The sequence below is a fragment of the Telmatherina bonti genome (assembly GCF_933228915.1).
Source record: "Telmatherina bonti genome assembly, chromosome: 11".
Classification (NCBI taxonomy): domain Eukaryota; kingdom Metazoa; phylum Chordata; class Actinopteri; order Atheriniformes; family Telmatherinidae; genus Telmatherina; species Telmatherina bonti.
Genome location: NC_136629.1, coordinates 17,848,033 through 17,870,551, shown reverse-complemented (window position 1 = coordinate 17,870,551; position 22,519 = coordinate 17,848,033). Strand labels below are relative to the sequence as shown.

General features: G+C 39.4%; 1 protein-coding gene across 8 annotated transcripts in view; it reads left to right on the top strand.

The window, feature by feature from the left end:
- cpeb3 (cytoplasmic polyadenylation element binding protein 3) overlaps window positions 1-22,519 on the top strand; it is a gene marked incomplete at its 5' end in the record, with an annotated part of 44,714 nt that overhangs the window by 12,640 nt on the left and 9,555 nt on the right. For 5 of the 8 annotated variants that reach the window (XM_079248390.1, XM_079248391.1, XM_079248393.1 and 2 more), the window contains 4 exons: window positions 7,459-7,515; window positions 11,820-11,843; window positions 14,091-14,258; window positions 16,210-16,299. In XM_079248390.1, the coding sequence (XP_079104516.1) occupies window positions 7,459-7,515; window positions 11,820-11,843; window positions 14,091-14,258; window positions 16,210-16,299 (339 nt within the window). The remainder of the gene's footprint in view (window positions 1-7,458; window positions 7,516-11,819; window positions 11,844-14,090; window positions 14,259-16,209; window positions 16,300-22,519) is intronic. The other 3 variants (XM_079248392.1, XM_079248388.1, XM_079248394.1) reach the window with 2 other exon arrangements.

Sequence of the window (22,519 nt, the reverse complement as noted above, 5' to 3'; positions counted from 1 at the left end):
TTGGTGTCTACATTCTTAACTGTCTGCGTTGTCGTTTATCAGAAGTATGCCAAAAAGCAGAAACCGTAAATGGAAGTGTAGTTCGTTCGTACCAAGCTGGCTTCCAGCTGGATTTCTTTTCTTTGTTTAAATGCAATGGAGAAATTCAACCCAAGTTTGTTTATATATATATATATATATATATATATATATATATATATATATATATATATATAGATACACTATTCACAAAAATGAGGGATATTCAGCTTTTGGGTGAAATTTCACAACAAGCCTAAAATGCATTCAAACCTGTACAGGTGAACTTAATGTGATCTTCTCTAAGCTTTTAAATGCACATGTCCAACTGTTAAATGTTTCAATAAATTTTGCACAAGTTGCTGTTCTCTAACAAGGAGCTTAACGGCAAAAATCACGGCAGGTGTGTGATCCTTGAATTGACCAATAAATGTCCTGGTTCAATTAGAGCTGGTGTTTAAACAGTTGTCCTCATCATGCTGTTCACATTTTGACATCATGAGACCAAGACGACACCTAACAATGGAACAACAGTCCCTTGCCATTGCGATGCTTCAAACAGGACGTTCTCAGACAGAAGTGGCCACTGAGCTTGGAGTGTCACAGAGTGTCATCAGCAGGTTGCAACAGAGATATGGAGAGACTGGAAGAGTCACAGAAAGGCCTAGAAGTGGACGTCCTTTGGCCACATCCCGTGCTGATGACCGCTACATTGTGAACACTGCCCTGAGAAACCGGATGATGAATGCCACTCAACTCCAGGCACGTTTAAGAGAGGTGAGAGGCACCCAAGTGTCACGTCAGACCATTGGAAACCGTTTACATCAGCGTGGTCTGCGTGCTGGACGACCTGCACGGGTACCTGACCACACCACCAGGCACAGGCATCATCGTCTTGCATGGGCCAGGGAGCATTTACGCTGGACGAGGAACCAGTGGGCCTCAGTGCTGTTCTCTGATGAAAGTCGATTCACACTGAGCAGAAATGATGGCCGGCAACGATGTTGGAGACGTCAGGGAGAGCGCTATGCATCAGCCACTGTTGTCACCAGGCGAGCTTCTGGTGGTGGCGGTGTTACAGTGTGGGCAGGGGTGTCCACTTGGTACAGAACAGCCCTACACTTTGTGAATGGTACAGTGACAAGCCCATACTACCTGAATAACATCATTAATCCAGTGATTGTGCCCCTACATGAACAGCACAGGCCTAATTTCATCTCCATGGACGACAATGCTCCTGCTCATCGAGGCCGCATCATCAGGGAACGGCTGTTGGAGACTGGTGTACCTCAAATGGAATGGCCTGCACTCTCTCCAGACCAGAATCCCATTGAAAACCTGTGGGATCAGCTGAGCCGTCGTGTAGAGGCTCGAGACCCTGAACCCAGAACCTCAATGACCTGAGGGCTGCCCTTCAAGAAGAGTGGGATGCCATGCCTCAGCAGGCAATAAGTTGCCTTGTGAACAGCATGAAACGTCGTTGTCAAGCTGTAATTGATGCTCAAGGGCACATGACGAGATATTGAGACGTTCAAATTTTTTGTTGTGGTGTAACTACCATTGTTGTTACCTTTTATGTTGAATGAATTTTTTGAGATGAGGAAATCAGTGGTGCATCCTTCTACTTAAATGTCTTACTTTTATGATATTATATCACTGTAGCATGAACATATATATATATATATATATATATATATATATATATATATATATATATATATATATATATATATATATATAAATGTGTGTATGTATATATTATATTTACTTTATAACTATTAAATCATTGTTTATTTATTATTTTACATTATAACCTGTTAAATATGCATTTAAATATAGTGAATGTTTTACCTAGCCACCATGTGGTTAACATGACTGGCTCCTAACTGTATTTGTAAACACAGGTTAGAAAAAAGCAAATATAACTGAAATTCAAGCATGTTTTAACAAATTCATGAGTATCCTAATTAGTGAATCATTGGTTACATATCTTGGAAATGGTTGAAGACTTTATTTTGGTGCCATATTGTGATACGACTAGCTTAATAAGGATGCTAACTGGTTCTGTTTTTAGCCAGTCTTTGTCAGAAATGTGTCATACGTAAATATTTATCACAGTTTACAGTTATGCTGTTCTTATTTTTTAAGCCTAACTAAATCACTACAAAACCTGATAGAATCACTTTGTTCTCCTTATAATTTTGCAAGCACTGTTGAAACACTTTGTGTTAGCGTTGTAGACTAATATGACCTTGATGACTTTAGCTTTTACATTTTTATTTATATATTTATTGGGTTTTTCAAAAGTAGGTTATTCTTTGACCATTTACTATTGTTTTAAGTCTGGCATCCCACTATAGGAAGCCCACTTAGCAGCTGACTTGAGCCAGTCAGAACTAATTAACCCAGCAGTCCTAGTTTTACATTCCCAATGTTACAGTTACCACCCACATCCATCCCATCACAGACATTTCTTGCATACTTCTCGTTGTGCCTGGAATAGCTGTTATTCCTTGAGTGTTTTCATGAGTCCAAGTATGTGTGAGAGACGGTGTTTTCTTTTTTCTTTTAAAATAGGAAAAGTATTTTCTCTCCGATGTGAATACAGTTGGCTCTTCCATAGAAAGTGTTTGGAGAAGAGTCAACTTTGAAGTGTTTGTTTGTCTCTGTGTGAGAGGTACTGTAATGCTACTAATCTTTCAAACTTTCTAAAAGCTCCTATTTGAGAGCATGTCCATGGGGATGGCAGAACAAACAGTCCCTTTTTGCTGCAACATGAACACACACACACACACACAAGCACCAGCCTCATGTAGTTTCTGAACTGGGTCAGCTGAGATCATGTGCATAGAATGAAGCACCCCTTCACACACACACACACATACAAATCAGAGATTCTCCCCTTGGCCTGGAAAAACACCACCAGTTTGACAGCAGCCAGTGCGGCCTCTGCTAGCAGATGCATCACTCTCATACACACATGCAGGAAATACACATCCAGATTGTTGCTGACATGCAAACCGATTGTGACATTCCATGCAAAGTAGGCTCACCTCACACACCCCTATCTGAGGCCGTCACCCCTCATTGTCAGTAGACAAGACAGCTCAACAGATAGCCTGTTTGCAGTGTGAAGCCAGTCCTCTCTCTCACATACACACACACACACGCACTAAATCTCACATATCTTTTCATTAAACACTTGAGACATCAAGAAGTGTTAATAAGTCCCTTTAGCCCTCTTGGAGCCATTGTGTGGGTCTGAACACACTGTCTCATATTGCCTCAGCTGCCCTGACTCACATGATTTTTCTCATACGCCAGTTACAATTTGCATTTGCCATTATGTTTTTGTGTGTGTGTGTGTGTGTGTGTGTGTGTGTGACAGCAGCATTCAAGGAGATCAAATACATTCTTTTTTATTTTACTTTTTATTTTGCTAATGGCTTACCTTGTGCAGTATTGGATTTTAAAAAAAGATTTCATTAGTTTCTAATTGGTACTGGCTGTCTTGAGGAGAGTTAAATGAGATTACACACTGCTGATTGAGTTGGCATAAAGACTGGGTGTTTCTTGGGTACGTGTTAATGCTGCATGACTTATTCCTGGTAGTGAATCTTATACTGGTTAGAGCTCTATACTCCCACCTGGAAACCATATGACAAGCATATGACACAGCACTTAATGTGTCTTAAGGATTGCTTAAGCAATGGATGTCAAACGGCATAATGAAATGAAATGAAAAAACACTTTTTTTTTAACCTAGTGAGAAATTACAATGTTGTTGTAGGTGTCTTTGTTTTTTTTTTTGCTGCTGTAGAGAACAGTCTGAGTTACATTGAGGGAAGTTGTTGAGGGGAAGGCAAACACTGACAGTGTACACTTGGTACACTTGTCAGAAGGGCCACTGGTTGATGGAAAATGGAAAATATGAATTTAAAGCACAGCTCAGCTGTGTGCTTCTCTGAAAGTAAGGAATGGCTGTTTTCCTTGAAAATCTAAACAACAAGTGAGCCCAGATGTTGCTCTTATATCTCTCCACGAGGCGAAGTTGTGTGTGAAGGACTCTATGAATCTTTAAGTTCGGGAAAGAGGTTTAGTTTAGATCAGGCTGCTTTGAAACATCTATGTGGGCTTAGTTTCCTTTTTTTTTCCCTTCTTTTTTTGTTGAGGTTCATAGACAGGTCAGATGAGCTGTGTGATGTGGTCAAAGGGCAGTATTTGGTGAGACAAATGTTCCACCAGTTTTGACCTTTTGAACTTTTCAGCCATCATAGTTAGCAACACCTGAGATGATTTCATGTAAAGAGATGTCCATGTACTTTAAACAGCCTATAATGACTGCACTGAGATAAGCTGATGTGTTTATTGGCTGTGTTAAAGGTTAGCTCACACCTTGCCTCCAATGAACAACGTTATCTGAGAGCAATGTTTTGTTATGGTGGAACGTTCATGACTCGTGTAAGCATGACCAAGCTTATCCAGTGTGAGCTACCAAAACAAGTCTGGGCTTGTTTTTTGATTAAATTAGTAGTTTGTCCAGATTTTACAAACTGTGAATGCTGTTGAAAGCATGACTCTCTGACAAGTACTGCTCCAGGGTTAACAGAAATTCCTGTTTCTTTTGTTGCGTCTTCTCATGTAGTCAGATATAACACTATGTCACTGACGGGAAACAGGATTTTTGTCGCTGATAGCAAGAGGCTAACTCAGCATGGTGGTGTGTGCAGTCAGTTCTTAAATGTAAGAAATTGTAAAAGTGGAAAAAAGTAGAATCATCAAGTCTAAAACAACATCATAAAATAGATGAATTATATCTTAAACGGACCTGGCCCTGTGATGGACTGGCGAGCTGTCCAGGGTGTACCCCGCCTTTCGCTGAAAGTCTGCTGGGATAGGCTCCAGCTTCCCCGCGAGCCTTCGTTGGACTAAGCGGTTAATATAATGAATGAATCCTGGATGTTAGGTAGAGATTTTTCTGAAGGGTTTTCCATGGAGGGTGGCTATCTAGAAGACAGGTTAAGGAAAGAAAAAGATTTTCCAGATAAAACAAGAACTGGACTGAAAATCAGTTATAGCAGGTCTGATGGAGTGACATTTTGAGCCTGAACTTCAACATTACTGAAGTGATGTGGGATCATCTGGATAAAGAACAGAAGCTCCAACTTGGACTTTTGAAACTTCGTCAAGAAGCCCGGAGAACTATTCACGAAGACTACCTTGAGAAACTTTTCTTTTAAAGGAAATATTTGGCTTCACTTGCTCTTACTTGAGCTTCAGCCCAGTACAGATATGCCCTCACCGTGTTTTTTGTTTATTTTTGTACATATTTCAATAAGTTGCCTTTTAACCTGTTTTCCCAGCAATATCTTAAAAATATGGGTGACTCAAGATTGTAGTATAACATAGTACTGTAGTAGATATAGCATATTTTTCATAAAGTTGTACATGTTAGTATGGGTTGATGGTCAACGGTAGTTTTTGCCTACTTGGCATCTATGAAGTGTAAGAAGTAGACCAAAGTGCTAAGCTGTGCTAAAAGACACATAATAACAAAATGGTCTAATAGAAATGGTTTGTTTCCTTGCTTGTGTTGCATTCTTAGGATTTCTGTGTCATTAAAAAGGTTGTCACAAGGTGTTTCTTTTCCGTTAGTGCTAATATTTCCACACATTGTTGGCACACTCACTGCTTTTCTCAAGAAGTGTTTTCTGGTTTATGTGCGATTATGCGGACCAGAGGGAGCAAAACCAAAGCAGCTGAGATTAGCTGCAGGTGGGATACAGTTGGTAATTACAGGTTGTCATTTTTGTGGAAAATTGCTGCTGTAGAACTTAAAGAACAACATTTGTGTAGTTAATGTGCTAATCCATAGAAGACAAAGTTAAAGTTTTTTGATTGTCAATAAAATTCTTGGACATCTTGGGCACTTGTGTCGGGTCACGTTAAGCCAATTCACCCCTACCTTACCGTTAACGATGCTAACAAAGCAGTCGAAGGCGATGTCATGTCCAGTTTGACGAATAAAACAGGCGGGTGAAGGGGAGCTGGTGTATGACTGGCAGTCAAGGAAGCGGATGATGTGTTTCTTCCCATCCCCAAATGCGACCACCATGGAGAGGCTGAGAATAGCTCAGGTTCTCTGTGAGGAAATGTCACCAGAACAGCAGTGGCAGCAACAGCAGCCACGCAGGGGCCCCTCAGGCCCTGCCACTCAGCTCCTGGGGGAACCAGATGGCACATGCCCAGAGTTATTTAAAGGCTTCAGGAAGGAATCTGTCCCCCTGTGTCACCCATAATGACGGATGTAGACAGAAAGACGAGCCCGAGCCTCCTGTTTGTTGCAACGTTTGCTTTCCAATCAGCAAAGACACACATTTGATTTCCAAATGTGTGTACCTGTTTTAAAAGGTACAACGTGTTCTGTCTCTTTTTGAGAGACAGATATGAGTTGAAATCTTGTGATCTGGATGGAGAATTAACAAACAGACCACCCACACATTTATCAATACATTTCTCTGCACTGCTGTTCCTTGGGGCTGTTGAACTTGGATGACAGCCTGGCCTGACTATCAAGCAGAGTCCCTTTTGGATGTTAAATAACACCCCTCAGTGTCAGTCACTAATTGTTTACATCTTTGTAATAATCAGCTGGAAACGGCAAAGCAAAAAAAGAACATGACACAAGTTCACGTAGTGTGTTGATCATCCACGTGTTCGTCGTGCATGCTTGAACTCGTCACACTCTGTTGCCTGGATTCAGACTTTTCTGAGTGAGGAAATCCACATCTGTGGAGCTGCAGGGTGGCCCCCCAGGCCCAGACCTAACTGCTGGTTCCCACTCATGTTTGCAATCCATGGAGAGGGCCCTCTTCACAGTCCCCCCTATCTGCCTCTTGTGCTCACATTATGAAACCGTTGACACGCCATCTTGTTTGCGCCACAGTGACTTGCATCATATCCATGTGATGTATGGGGGTTGGGGAGCATTGACATTTGTGTTGTAGTTTATGTTAAACCAGATTAGCTGAGTTAATTTTTTTTGTCTTATCTGGTGTGAGATGAACAACAGAGGTAGAGATAACTAGACTTGTGGTTACCACACCACTTTCTTCTCCTGACAGTGTTAACAGATGAGCTCATATAATGCATTCACATCGCAACGATAGCAGATCAGGTGGATTCCTCGCTTTTGTATTTGCTTTTGTCTGCATGAGCATCAAAAGAATGCATGCCTCCGCCTTGTTTTTCATACCTCTTGTCTTCGTGCCATTGTATGACCTTTGATTCATTTTGTGTATTCATTTCATATTCATCATGCTAAAATAGGCTTTGTCATGTTGCACACGGCAGAGCGGAGGATTGACATGAACACGAGGAATTTTTGTTGTTTTCACGCCTTTTTTAATGTTCTTTTTTCATTGTTGTTGTCTCTAACAGGGCGTATGGGACTCAACTTCCATCATCCTGGAGCAGACCATATAATGCCGCTAAATAGTAAGTCACGTTTTGCATCATAACTGATCATAAATGCTTCAGATATGCTGATGTCACTGCTGCTTTTTTTTTTTTTTGTCTGGCATGCTTAAAACAACCGTGAACAGGCGGCATTTTGTGATTTTAAAAACTTGTCCCTCTGCTGCTGGAGCCCGCGTTGGGCACACCTGCCTATCCATTGCCAATGCCTGGATTCCCTGACATCATAAACCTTGGACAGACCTCTTAGTGCTGTGGGAAGCACACTTGACCTCCAAATAGCACTTCTAAAAATACCCCAAAATGTAAGACTATATTTCGTATCAATGTTCCATCGGCAGGCAGATGGGCAACAGAGATGGCAGGTATTTTTCCCCTATGCTGCTTCATGGCTGCTATAGGGCAGTCTTTCCTTCTCCTATTTTGTCTTTGGATGGGATTAACCACTTGTTCCCCTCTTATATATCCCTGTTTTTGGCCCTGTCATGTATTTTATCTCACTTTTCATCTTTACGTCCAGACTCTGGCAACAGTTAACACATCAGTTGACTGGAAACATTCATTTGATGAGTAGGGAATCAGTTTTCTTCTATAGTCATTTGGCAGCCGCTTTTTTCTAAAGCATCTTCATTCACATCTTAACTACACTTCATTTTACTCTTTTCATCATCTGTATCCTCAGGTTAGATCGCATCTCAAAATAATATTAAACTGTTGTGTTGAGGGATTACCCGAAAGCAAGCAAAGATCCGGGCAGATGAGATTATTCTGACGAAGCCGTCTCTCTCAAACATCATCAGCAGATGAGGACGGTTTGGTTTCAAACTAAAGACTTTTACTCCGTGTTTCTCCTCCATTTCTTCCCGTCAGCTTTGAAGCATCACCCTGTGAGAATCAGAGTTATATTCTTCTTTCTTTTGACAATTAAAATGAAGAAGATTCCTCCTTACAGATTTATTGTTGTTGTTCACTTGACACTGTAGTAGAATTGGCTTTGAAGCTTTTAAGTCAAGCAGAGTAGAAGACTCATCAGGCTCATTGTGCCCGCAGGAATCACCCAGTTTCCTCTTAAACACTTTCTGTCCTCCAGACGCCACACAGCTTGAAGTTTGTACTTATTCTTAGCCCCTTACTTACCCCCTCCTCCCTCTTCTGGGTCGTTTTCTCACTCTCTCTCTTTCCCTCTTTCTCTCTGAGGCATCTGATGGTTTCCCAGCTCAACGTTCTCTTCATTTTGCCCTGGTTGCTAGGTGACTTTGTTTTTGCCAAGGCCAGACGGTGAGAGGGCAAAGCAGAAGGACTACCCTGTTTCTTTTCGTTTTTTCGTTGGAGAGCCAGATCTTTTTTAATGAAAACATAGCCAGGGAGAAGAGGCTCATAGACAATATATTCAGCTAGTGAAGCCAGAGGGACTAGTTGCATAATGGAGCCCTGACAATGCAAAGGGCCCATATTGGTTTTGGAGGCGACAAGTCTGCTTTTGTGACTGATGAGTTTAGAGGTGCAAGAAGGTCTGCTTAGTGCCCAGTTACTCCCTCCTGCTGTTTGTTGGCATTTGCACTGTCTTGCACTGCATTTAGCCACCTTTGTGGTTTCATTTTGAGGCCCAGCGGGATTCCCATCGAAGCAGTTTGTGGGAACTTTTCAGAGATTCGGAAAAACCCTCAAACAAAAAACTTTGAACAACATTAGGTGATTTGTGCTTCAAACATGAGCTTCACTTAGTTTAACGATTCATCTTAAACCCAGAAAATAAAAAAAGCTTTTTATCTATTTACCCTAGTCTTAATGCTTCTAATGTTTCTCACTATGATGCTGACTGTTTTTTGTGTTTCCCCTGAGATTATGGGCCATTTCCTTCTTTGCACCAATTTCCCTTTTCATGCATTATATGAAAAATCCTTTTAAAAATTCTTGTGTTAACAATTCCAATCAGATCACTTCCAAAATTTAATATAATGCAAGTTTGACCAAGACCAATTCTCAGGGAAAAAAATCACATAAAATCTGCACAGTAGTTTTTGTGTGAAGTTGCTAAGAGACAGACAGATGTAGACTAGGGGACAAACATAACCTGCTTGGCTGAGGTAATAATAAAAAAATAAGATCAAGTCAGCATACCAATCAAAAACTAAATAAAACCACAAAATCAGTAAAGGAAAGGCGATCTGATATAACTAACTACATCTATAAGTAAAACTATTTTTAAAAACGGGTTGCGCCTTCTTTTCCATCAATAGAGCTTTCTTAGATTTCTCAGGATACAGTCATTGATCCATGACAAATCCTCATTTCGTCAGCCCAAATCTGAAATAAGCTTGCAATATTACTTTCTAAAACAGAAACATGTGTCACTGTTAATGTGTGTTATAGTTTGTAGTCATAAAAACGTTTTATGAGCGGTGGGAGCCTCTCCCTAACAGGAGAGCTGTCAGCGAAAGCAAAGGAAAGGAATAGATTAACGCCAGGTGTGGCAAAAGTTGCAGGTTGTGTTCAGCTGCTTCAAAGACTTTAAGCAAGTAGAAACAAAAGTTGGGGAAAGGAAACCTACAGGTTCAACCATAAACCACCACTAACTCCCAAACAGAAGAAAAGAAGCTCACAGTGGGCGAGAGAGAAGTGGTCATCAATGTGGATGATTAAATGAAAGTGAGAAAGTGAAAATCAAACTTTATAATGGATTGTGAATCTGCATCAGACAACAAGATCATAAATGAGCATATGTTAGATCTAAAGAAAAATATTAAGATAAATGAATAAAACAACCACTTTTCACAGTCATTGATGACAGAGGATCAGGTTAATGATGCTGCTGCTGTTGTGTCCATGTTGTCAGTTTTTACGACGATCAAAACTTTTCTTCAGGAAATTTATTCAATTCTAATAAAACGGCCAGCAAACTTTTCAGATCTAAGTCTGTTTAAAAAAAACACCTTAAATTTAGATCAAATAAAAAGGCCCATTTTTATTTATAATACTGATTTGTCGTCTGCTATACAGGAAGAAGGTAGTATTTACTTTTCAGTACACATCCCAGGAAAACATCAAAAGTAGTCGCCTGCTTTTGACCCATCACTAGTTACAGCCACAAGCAGACAGGTATAATGTGTTTTACAAAGCCGGGATGTCCAGCTTTTGAATAGTTTTATTTTGCCAGTTTTTCATGTAACTGCAAAAAGAGTGTCTTGTAAAAGAGCTTATTCCATTTCTATTTGCATGCAGCGATGGCGAAAAAAAAAGCCTTACAATCTCAAAGAACATGAACGTGTTGCTGAGGTGGCGTGGTCCAAAAATCCCAGTGGAGATATGAAAATAAATTCATTCCCAAAGAGATTAAGCGCTTTCATAGCAAATAAAGACCTTTACTGTGGCTGCTCCCAAAGACCATAAACAACTGTGGGACACAGGTGTTTAAGGTTAATAATCTAACCAGAGCATTTTGTTTATTTTTTTTTATGTCAACATAATCAGCCTTGTTTCCTGTAAGCCATCAACTGCGTAATGTAGAATAAGAGTTCAGAGTCTGTGTTATCTGTTTCTTTCAGCTTGCCAAGTCACAGGTGAATATAAGCACTACCTAAAAGATAACACAGATCATGGGGGCGATGGACTTTTGCGACCACTGTGGGATTGTTGTTTTTCCCGGCTGTACATTTAAATTTCCTCAGCTGTGACATCATAACTCCCCCCACTCCTCATTTTTCCATGTTCCTCTCAGATCCTTCAGTACCCAGCCATGTCCATACATGTTTCTTATCCTGTGTGAAGTTTCCACTCTCACCTGACCTGCCTTTCCTGACCCAATAGCCCCTTTTTTAATATTTTACCAGGGCCATGATAATGACTAACTTGCTTTACCTCCGGCCCTACGTGCACTCGGCTTTATGGCCTCATTTGTGAATATTCGCAGAAGATTAGCAGGGACTCGAGTCGTTGTGGGTTCATTAAACTGAGATTACACCTTTCAGCTATGTGGCATTGCATTATGCTGCTAAGTATCTCCACCGTTTCCATGGCTAAAGCTCACCTTTTGCCCTCCCCACTGTGCAGCGTCTGCATGGCTTTGTTGCCGAGGCAGGTGCAGCAGGTTTACTGTACGCTGCTGCCAGGCTGTAATAATCACTCCTTCCATTGCTGAAGCTTAGGCGTGGCCATCTGTGGTTTCGCTGTTGCCTTAGAGATGTTTTCAGTTTGGTTTATTTCCACACAACCCATGTATCTGTATCTCTTTCCTGTCCTTGTTCCTGCCCCAACCCTTCTGTCTCTCCTTGTGTGTCCCCCACTCCCATCCCCACCAACCTCCCAAACTTTGTGCTGACAAGCAGCCCGGAGCTATGGCCGCCGAAGAGGTAACGTGTGGCATTTTGTCTGGGGTTCTGCTTGCCATGTTGGCAGTGTCTCGTGTCGAGGTTGAGCGGGGTCTTAGTGTGGTGCCGCCCTGTGCTTCTCATTTGTGTCGTGATTGAATTAATTCATATGAATTTTGACACTCTGTTTCCCATTTCGTGCATTTAATCAGAAAGGGGCTAGAGTTCATCAAATCTGTCCGAATGAATCTTGTATGTGCTTCATTTGTCAGAGGGGTGAAAAAAAACAACCTTTTTTCTCTCTTTTCTGAGCCAGTTTTCTACCTGTAATATTTCTAACATGCAGTCAAAATCTCAAAATGCCAGTATGTATATGCATACATACATATATACATATATATACACCAGCTTTTTTGAGATTAGAGCAACACTGCCATCAAATCAAAACCTAAACCACTCTGATTGAACTGATCCCAGAATTGATTTACTAGTATGCTGACTCAGAGGTGATTCATCATCCTAAAAGCAAAGATTGGTGCTTCCAATAAGGCTCATCTTTGATTTCATGTGCTTTTTTTTTTTTTTTTTTTTTTTTTTACTAATTCTTCTGCCTTTCTTTGGAGAGACTGCTGAATGACATTTGTGAAGCTGTGGCAGCAGTGGGCTGTGGGGATTACATGTTGAAGCCTAAATAAATTATTGTTTTCTCTATACTACTTTAGACAAAAATAGCTTCTTATGTGAACAACATAGGAAATTGGAAATGCAGAATTATATTACTGTTTAAAGATAAAGGGACATATGGTTGTAAAAATAACAAATATATTTGTGGAATTATTGCTATCTGTTTAGAAGTCACTTCGTTTCCTGTATAAAAACTATGCTTTTTTTTTCATGCATCTTGCTCTATGTTTTTTTCTTTTTCTTTTACCGTACTGTTTTTAAAAAAATAAAAAGTAGTGAGAAATTTTTATTTCTTATATTGTAAGAAAAACAGGAAATGGGAGCAGCTATTAATTAAAGTGTGCAAACCTCAATGTAATTACAGTACCTAAAGCAAATATGAGTTTGTGCAGGTCTAACAAGCTTAAAGTCAATATCTGGTTTGACCGTCTTTGTTCTTAAATGCTCCCTGAGCTCACTTAAACAAGCTTTCTTGTCATTTTTAAAGTAGTAAAGCAGGAATTTTTCTCTAGGCTTCTTAATAGACATTTCACAACTCTCATTTAGAGGTCTTTTCTGTTTTCTGTCAAAATAATCCAAGGGAACGGTCTCTCCATCAGACCTGTTCCCATTAATTTTCAGTCCAGTTCAATCCATATTGTTTAGTATACACCAGTTTACATCAGTTTTCTGCCTGCTTCCCATCCTAAAGAAGGGTTCTTGACACCCCTTTGGGCAACTGTAGGTGGATCAACTGAAGATCCAAATGCATTTGTCAGGTTTTGTGTGAGTTCACGCTGTTCATCTGCTGTAGATAGTTTTTGTTTGAGGCTTGCTACTTATTTACTGTCTCCTAAATGTCCAGTTTCTTCAGTTTCTCATGTTTTCAACCAATTCCTATGTGATTGGTTCGTTTGAAAATTATATTTCTTATCTGTCAAACTTTCAAATTTGATCCTCTTTACACCAGACTGCTACCAACAAAGTTAAGTTTAAAGTGGGTCAAAAGTAAAAGAAAAATTTAAAATTTCTGAAAATAGTCTGATACTAGGGCGAGACTCAAATGAATGAAAAATAAACTGGTGTCTGAGAAAAAAAAAAACCTGAGCAACGTGTAGGATGTCTGGAGCAAACATTAGCCTACACAGGACCACAGAAAAGTTTGGTGCTTTGGAAGCAAAATACAAAACAAGGAAGTCTGGTTCAGGACTTTTTCACAGTACTGAATGTTTCCATCAGTTTCACATGCACTGAAGGATAAGAGATTTTTCAGTCGCTCCTGTTAGAATCCACACTGATTTATAAATACTTTGGGAAGTTATTGGTGTATCTGTATTTCATAAGTATAAGGAATAAATCCCCTTACTTAGGTGTTATAGAATATCCTTATTACGTAAGATCCAGATTGAATGTGTAAAACTGGCTGAAATAAAAGTCGAGCCAGACTTATGACAGTGATTTCTAATATGTGAAGTGCTTCTGCTATAATGTCTTCCATATGTGAAAGATTCACCGTCTCTTTCACACCCTTCCTCTTTTCTTACTTCATGTTCTCGTACTTCTCTGTCATCCCCTTTTATCCCTGTCTGTCTTCCTGGTGTCCTTTTCGTCTTCCTTTCCTCCCAGGTCGTTCCTGTCTTTTTCCCTTTGAAGATGGCTTCCTTGACGACGGCCACGGTGACCCCTCCTTGACTCCGGGCTTAAACTCACCGACCCGCTGTCAGAACGGAGAGAGGATGGAGCGCTACTCAAGAAAAGTCTTTGTTGGAGGCCTCCCACCTGACATAGATGAAGGTAAATGAAAGCTCTTTTTTTATTTCTATCTGAAGAGAATTGTGTTCACCCAGCTTTGGGCTTTTCTCTGTCTGCACCATTAAGTAAGAGTCCATACTCTGCTTGTTGCTTTTCCTGCTTTTGTTACAGAAATATATGCAAAACCTTGTTTTACAGACAACCTTTAAAGAAATTAATCATACCAATCATTAATCCAATTAAGGCTTTGAGTTTATTTATTTAACTCTGTGTAATGTAATGAGGTTTGGCCCTGTTGGCTCTGGTAATGTTTTATATATGGAAGTTTGTTCGCGCATGCACCACAGAGTATTTGGCAACACGAATTCTGTTAGCAGATTTGCTTTGTGGTAACACAATAAACAATTACAAAAAGACATCACTGGGGTCTTCATTCAAGCATCTTCAATAAAACAATCGGGATTCTTTGGATCATTTAGCTATTTCGTTTAAGGTTCTCAATTGATATACATTTTTACCTGTTTATCAATATTAAAGGAACTTTAACATTAAATGTAGGTCAATGTATTCAAGAATGCACACAGAAAACTAGCAGTGAGTCAATTTAGTACCACAGGAAGATATGCTGGAATTTAGCTTAGCTTATAAAGCCAAGCTAACAGGCTTTTCCAAGTAGCATCTCAGTGCTAAGGTAAAGTTTATATTTCCACAACAATCTAACTAACTTACTTAAAATTGCATCTGATAAACAGATTTTTACTGTTAAGGACATTCAGACAAATATAACTACTTTTATCTAAATAACATGAAAAATGGCACAGAATGTGTGTGTTGCCATTTTGGTCAGTTTAGTACCACATAATTCAAAACATGAGAAACTGGTGCTCACAAGACAACACAGTCTTGGAAATTAGTTTAGCTTATAAAGCCAAGCTAACAGTATTTTCCTTGTATGAATCTTTGTCCTAAACTAAGCCAAATTAAGATAAAGTCTGGATTTCCTGCTCAATTTAAATAATTTGCTTATGATTCCCAAATAAAAAAAAAAGATTTCTGCCAAATTATCAACATTGGAAGGAAACTTAAGCATTATAGTTTTGCTGTCTTGCTAAGATGAAAAATGGCAATATATGCAAATACTTGCACATATATGAAGCTAAATATATAGCTAAATCCAGAAGTAGTTCAGTGTAGTACAATGAACAGATTCCTGGAAAAGTTTAGCCAAGCTAACAGCATTTTCCTTTTTAGTAATTTTCCTTGTAGTAATCTTTGTGTTAAGCTACAGTACATTAACGCAACTGTTTCCTGATTCTTAGCATGAATCAATCTTGTCATCTGACTCGCAAATATATATATATATATATATATATTTAAAAATCTAGGTTAGTTCATTTTTAGGACTTTGGTGTGGCTTTATATCAGCCCACAATTTAGCAATATTAAATGTTAAAGTGTGGAATAAGCTTTGTTTAACTGAAAGCTGTATTTAGTCGACGCCAGAACAAAGAGGAATGAAAACCACTTAAGCTTTTTAAGTAACAAAAGAAAATGTCCCTTTTGACGTCATTAGAGTGGGTGAAGTTTTGAGGGGGAAAATATCAAACCACACTTAAAAAATCTGCAGATTTTTTTTATTGCTTTAAGTTTGACATGGGATGTTTACTTTCATGTGTGTCTGCACAGATTAACATGTATTGGATTTGAAAACTAACTGAATTAATGCATACTGTGTGCCCTTTGCAGGGTGAAAAATTCATGAGTTTCCACAGCACAAGTCAACCCAGTACTGGATGTACCTAGCCTGTGTTCCTGTTTAATTCAGTGGCTACCACTGCCGCAGGAACAGGGAAATAAAATAGAAACTGTGTCTGTCTCAGCACTGAGCATTGCTCTGCGTCAAGTCTTTTTGTATTACACGAACAAGCACTAGTAGGTCAAGTTTCATGAAAATAACATTTTATTTATGCTTGTCTTTGCTTTGTTTTTCTAGATGAAATCACCAACAGTTTCCGTCGTTATGGGCACCTGGTGGTAGACTGGCCCCATAAAGCAGAGAGCAAATCCTACTTCCCACCTAAAGGTAAACAGCAGGTTCTCAGGGCATAACTTCTATTTTCCCATCTATTATCAAAGTCTGCACCAATAAATATCACCTTAGGTGCATCGCCATGCTAGAGTTTGGTATAGAGTCATATTACTAACAAGTCATGGCTCCGGCTGGGCAACCAGGAAGGTGTCTGTTTATGAGAGGAACCTCCTGTTGTCATTCCATGGAGAGACATATACAGTATAATGGCGCTTTAACTCGCCACCAAGAGCTTTAAGCCAAGAAAGGTTTGTTTGAATGAGCACCTGAGGAGTTTGAAAGTTTGTTTCCTTAGTGCATAGAGTCTAACGTGTCATTTTTGGGTAGATGATTAGAGTAGTATCACCCTGCTCCAAGCCTCTGCATCACTTTGGCCTGGGAGCTCCTGTGTGTCATATTAGGGAAGCTATTAAAGACACTCTGGAAATAACTTGCATTCCATAGGCAGATGGTAATATACTGCATCTGGAGGACCTGTGAAAATATCTGTCAGGTTTTTCCCCACTCTCATTTTTCACTATTTTCCCCTTGATATATTTTTTAATACTTTCGAAGTTTATTTTGAATAGGCTTTGCACCGTAACATCCAAAGCCAGGAAGAAAAATAAAGCATCCTTGTAGGGGAATGAATGAGCTAATGCAGTTGGAGGAAGCTGCCATGTAAGGGGAGGGGAAATGTGGGACTAGAGATCTGTCCAGTGTTATTTTCTCACTCTAATTTACGTCTCCCTCTCCTGAACTCTGTGGAGAAACCACTGAAATATCCTGTTTATATCACACTCTCCACAATAGATAGCAAGGGAGCTTGGACTGATGCCTGGTGGGAGAGTTTAAGCACTTATCGCTTCAGGTTTATTGTGTGTGAGAGTGTGTCTTGTTGATGTGTGACCTGTGAAATGAGTAATTTATAAATGTAGAATTCATCTTGAGAGGTCATCAACCTTTCCTCTTGTTAAACGTCCTTCCAAGCTTGACCGAATGGAAGTTCGCTGTCACTTTCCACCCTGCTTCGCATTAAGCTGCCGCAGATTGTGTGTCTGTGCCGTTCTGAAAGTGTTTTGGTTTATGGATGAGTCATGTTGTGGCTCAGTCTGATTTCAGGCCCAGGCTAAAGCTCTTTTGGTGCTTGGGGAGAGCAGCAACCAGAAATGGAAGAAGTAGGGACAAATATGAGATTTGTTTGTGACTGATCTTTTTTTTTTTTTCCCAACCTTTTTCAGTTCTAGTTTCATTTCTCATCTGTTGCATGTTATTTTCACCTGCTGGATTGTTATAAACTCAGCATTTTTATAGACATTCCTTTGAAGTATCTCAAACATTTTAAAATTGCCTCATCAAGCACATCTCCTCCACGGCAACAGCACTCCACAGCAACGGATAAATATGCTTTGTCACACCACAAAAACAGCACGAGGGGCACAACACCAAGCCAAAGCTGTATTGGGATTGGGATTTAGGTAGCATCAAAATTCGTATAATGAATCAAAGGGGTTTGTGACAATGAAAACGTCATTTAAGGGCTCAGGTTTTACTGTCTTTTAGACTGTTTTGGTTGGCGCCGCTGCATATTCGGTGAAAAATCTCACAAACTTCAACATCAGTCTCATTTATTACCATTTTGGGTATTTACTGGAAACAAGTCTGCTGAAGCTTAAAGCTCATTTATGCTCTTTGTGCATATATGCAAGTAGGTACCTCTTAATTATGATCTATTATAGTTAATCTATTATAATTAATTTAACACTAGAACTGCCAAGCGGGTCATTTTTACCTCCTTGGCTCTTCAAACACTTATATCTCTGTTCAAGTAAAATCCCTATTTCTCCAAATTCATCACTTTTCCTGAAATGGGTCCACTGAACTTATAGTGAATTTTGGTGAGTGTGTGATCACAACAAAAAGAAACCTGAGCATAAATATCTAGAACCGCCAACGGGGTAATTTCTACCGCCTAATGAAATGCATTGTTTTCATCTGTCAGATGTTTTTCGCGCCATGCCCATTCGCGCCACTCCCGGTTGCTTCGTAACGCTGAGTTTGACAGCTGTCAAAGAGTGAGTAAGAGAGTGAGTAATTAGAATATTGAAATATGTTATTTTGTTAATTAATATGTTTTTTTACTGTTTCGCTAGTTTTTTAAAAGTCTCAATTATAACTATTAACATAATAAATGGAATCAAACAACTTCAAAGCATCTTTGCGTTATTTGCGCTGTTGCAGCAGGGGGTGGTAAAAATTACCCTTCTCGGCAGTTCAGGAGTATTGGAATGTTGGCGGTTCTAGTGTTAAATAAGAAATGTGTTTTGTTTGATAAGACTTCTACTAGAGGGCAATTCAGAGTTCATCTCCCAGTTTAAACAACAGTTTCAGTCGTAATATAGCAAACATGGCGACAGGAATGGCGTCATGAAAATATACATTCTTAGTAATAGACATGAAAAGAGTCAGCGAAGTAGTATGTGTGGCAATGGGCTTTGATGCCATTAAACATGACTTGGCTTCTTATTTTTCTTTGTTCATTTTGCTGGTCACACGTAAACTATACTATAGCCTATGTTTCTGGCGGTACGCCGTATTGCTCTAAGTAGCTACACGTTCATGAGCTCTTTGAAAACTAACTGAAATACTCACAAAAAGAGCTGAGAGGGCTCCGTTCATATCATAGACTGTATATAAAGAGATGGACTGAGCCTCTGTGACGTCAGCCATAGGTTTCTAAAGAGCTGAATTGAAGCTCGGTGGGCGGTTCCTACCATCGCCATGTTGGCAGCCTCATGCGCGTCGTCTCGCCCAGAAAATACAAATATGGGCAAAGAGGTGAAGCTGAGAGGGCAGCCGTGAGCGTCATGGTGAAAGATTGACATTGAGCGAACTCCAAGCTTTCTGTTGCTAAAAGCTAACCGAGCTAACCTGGAGATAATGGTAGTTAACCAGCTAACGGAGGTAAGTGGGCTAAAGCTAAGTCACGTTGTTAACCAGCTAAAAAAAGCAGTTGTTCTATGTTCTTCTTACTTGAAGACGGAGATTGGTACCTGTCAATCAAAAGGACACGCCCCTTAATATGCCGAACTTCGAGATTAAATTACTTTAAAAAAAATTCACTCCCCCCACAGTTGTCATGAAGGTAAACCTGACCTAAAACCTAAAATGGATTTTTGAACCAGGCTGTAAACATGTTCATTTCTGCCGTGAAGTTGACCTTTTTAACATAGGAGTCTATAGGGATTTGCTCTGTTTTGCAGCCAGCCCCTAGTGGATGAAGGGGGAACTGCAGTTTTTTGCACTTCCGCATAGGCTTCACTTTTAAACGCCGGAGGTTGCCACTAGGTTCTTATGCATAGTTAACGCTGAGCATAAATGAGCCCTTAGGGTTACATGTGCAAAAATAACATGATGGTGATCAATACTTACTGATTACAATTCACTTCTACTGATTCAGTATCTTAAATCGGTGGGTAAATAATTGAAATTAATAGTTAATTATTATATACTGTTGTGGGACTCTAAACAAAATTGAGGATTGTGTCTGATCTGGAAAAGATTAAAATGAGAGTGACTGCCAAGCTAAAAACAGTGAAACTCACAACTGATCATTTTTCTCTTAAATGCAACATCCCAGATATTCAAAGTATGGAAGTAGTTTCTAAGCAATAGTTTTCTGTTTTTCACTTAAAAATAGCAAACACACTTGTCTTCTTCTTCCTCAAACAAGGTCAGAAGAATTATTCCACTCCTTAATTATAACCACAAGCAGCAAAGCTTTTGCCACCACCCTTTGGAAGCACTACTGATCACCCCAATGCATTTGCCTCCAATTATACACATTTCTTTTTGCAAATAGAAATAGCAGGCATTTAAGTTTTCTGTATAACAAATGTTGGCTTTCTGTGACTCACATCCTGAGCATGTGGCACATGCGTCAAGTAGTGACTCACATTGTCTATCAAAGCACATCTTTCAGTGAAAAAACTGAGCAAGTGGTGAATGTGGTGCAGAAATGAAATTCTACAGCTACACATACTTTCCTCTGGAACTGGTGGAGAGCCTAAAAAAGCTTAGAAGCAGAGCATGGAAGTCTTAATGTTTGGTTGAACCAGTGTAAATGTGCCTGCTGGTTAACTGAGTTGCATATAACCTTTTAAACCAATCAGTGTTGGGTTTAAGCTGCAGATTATTCTGATTTCAAAAACTGATCAAATACTGATGTTTAAAAGTGTTGTGAAGAAACAATGAAATATGATGCAGTAATGCTCTGTCGCAGACTGCACAGCCATATCAATATGACGCTGTAGCTAACACCCTCTCTTCTTTGCTTAAGCACCGTCATTGCTATTGTGGGTGATGAGCTTGAAACGCTAGGGAGCTATTTCTGTCTGTGGGGATGAAATGAGGAGTGGGAAAGCTATGCTGTCTGCATGGCATTGATTGAATGCTCTGAGCTATAAACTGATAAAAATGGTAATGCCAATGTCATACTGTATTAACCATGCCTCCAGAAGGTTAGAACCGAAGTGTCTCTCAAGTTCAGTTGAACAATCACTATTTTTTATGTCATCTGCATATAGATCTGTCTAACGCTGCAAGAAACATATTAGTTTGAGTTTTATATCTTTCTGTATTATCCACGCCTTGGTTTTATCTTTTCACTCTCGTGTTAGCATTTTATCCACTGAACGACTCACACTGAGATGATTAGTGACACTCTATTACCCGGCCTCTCTACTCTATCACTGACTGTTTTTCAGTTGAACCAAAGCCTCTACATTTGTTTCAAAGACAGCAGATGTTCATGTCTCCCTCTGCGGAACCTTTCTCTCACTCTTCTTATTTTCCGTCAGCTGTCAGCAGCTGGTCTATTTACATATTGTGGCATCATCACTTCCCTCTTCTGATTTTAACCTCTCACAGGATATGTATTATAGCCTACATGAAGGGGTGAAGTCATTGGTCCCTTCAAGTTTCCTTGGTCGCGCTTCAGATTTATTTCTTGGGTCACCTTGACAGCTGAGCTGAACTGATGTTTGAACCATCTTGCGCTAACCACATTTGTCTGTTCCTGAGTTATCGGTGCATATAAATGTCAGCATGAAAGCTAGAGCAGTGTACAGCGTGATTGTTTCGGTTGATGAAATAAGTGTAATACAGTGTATTACTTACAGTAGTGATTGATGACTTTCATATCAACTGCTCAACATTGCTGTGTAGCATCAAGCTGCAGTGCAGCAATGTGTTTCAGTTGTGTAATTTCCAAGTTTTCATATGGCTTTATTAAAAAAAAAAAAAAAAAAAGTCCTTATGAATCAGTTTTTGTTTTTATGTCAGATTTTATATAACTTTTCCTGCATTTTAAAAAGTAGTAGATATTTTATTTGATGCTACTCTTGTCAGTTATGGTAAATATTAAGCTAAAGCTAAGCTATGGCTAGCACTAGCTTAGTTTAACACTTTTTGTTAGCCAAAAAAGATTTCACAACTTAGACTTAATAAGATTAAATAAAAAATGCTTTATTAATCCCCAAAGGTAGATTATAAAACATGAATTTAAAAATACATGTTCCAAGTCAGACTGGCTTTTTTCTCATATTACTGCTTTTTTACTGATAAACTTTAGAGGTTAACTCCATGTTTTTAGGTAACTCATCTACTGAAGTGGCTACAGATGTTGAATATGTCTTGGTCTTAATGGACCAACAGTGACTTAATAGTCAAACTACGAGCCTCCATAGCAAGAAAAAATGCTTGAAGTCACTAGTTAGCCTGTAGAAGTCCCTGTTTATCTGTAAACAAGACTTTTTAGGGTTGGAAACGCTGCTGATGCACTTATTCCCTTGCTTGCTAGACAATGTTGGGAGCTCAGCAGAAAAGCTCTGTAAATCTCAGGCACGAGCCACTGCGGATCTGCGCTCACCTCCTGTGGCATAAGCCTCTGCACTGCGCAAGGCTGATGGAAAACGAGAGTATCAGCACTGTTCAGACTAAATATCAGTGGCAGAGTGTCCCATGGAATTTGGTGTCTGCTTAGGCACTGAAACATATGAGCAAAATGCACTGTAATATAATATGATGCTATTTTCACAAGATAGAGCTGTTTTGAAGGAGCAGAGCGATTAAAAACTGACAGATGCCACCATAAGGATTTTTTTTCCATATTTCTTTTCTTTTTTTTTCAGTCATTTAATGATTTTCATTTAAAGAAGTTTAGCCTGGAAAATAC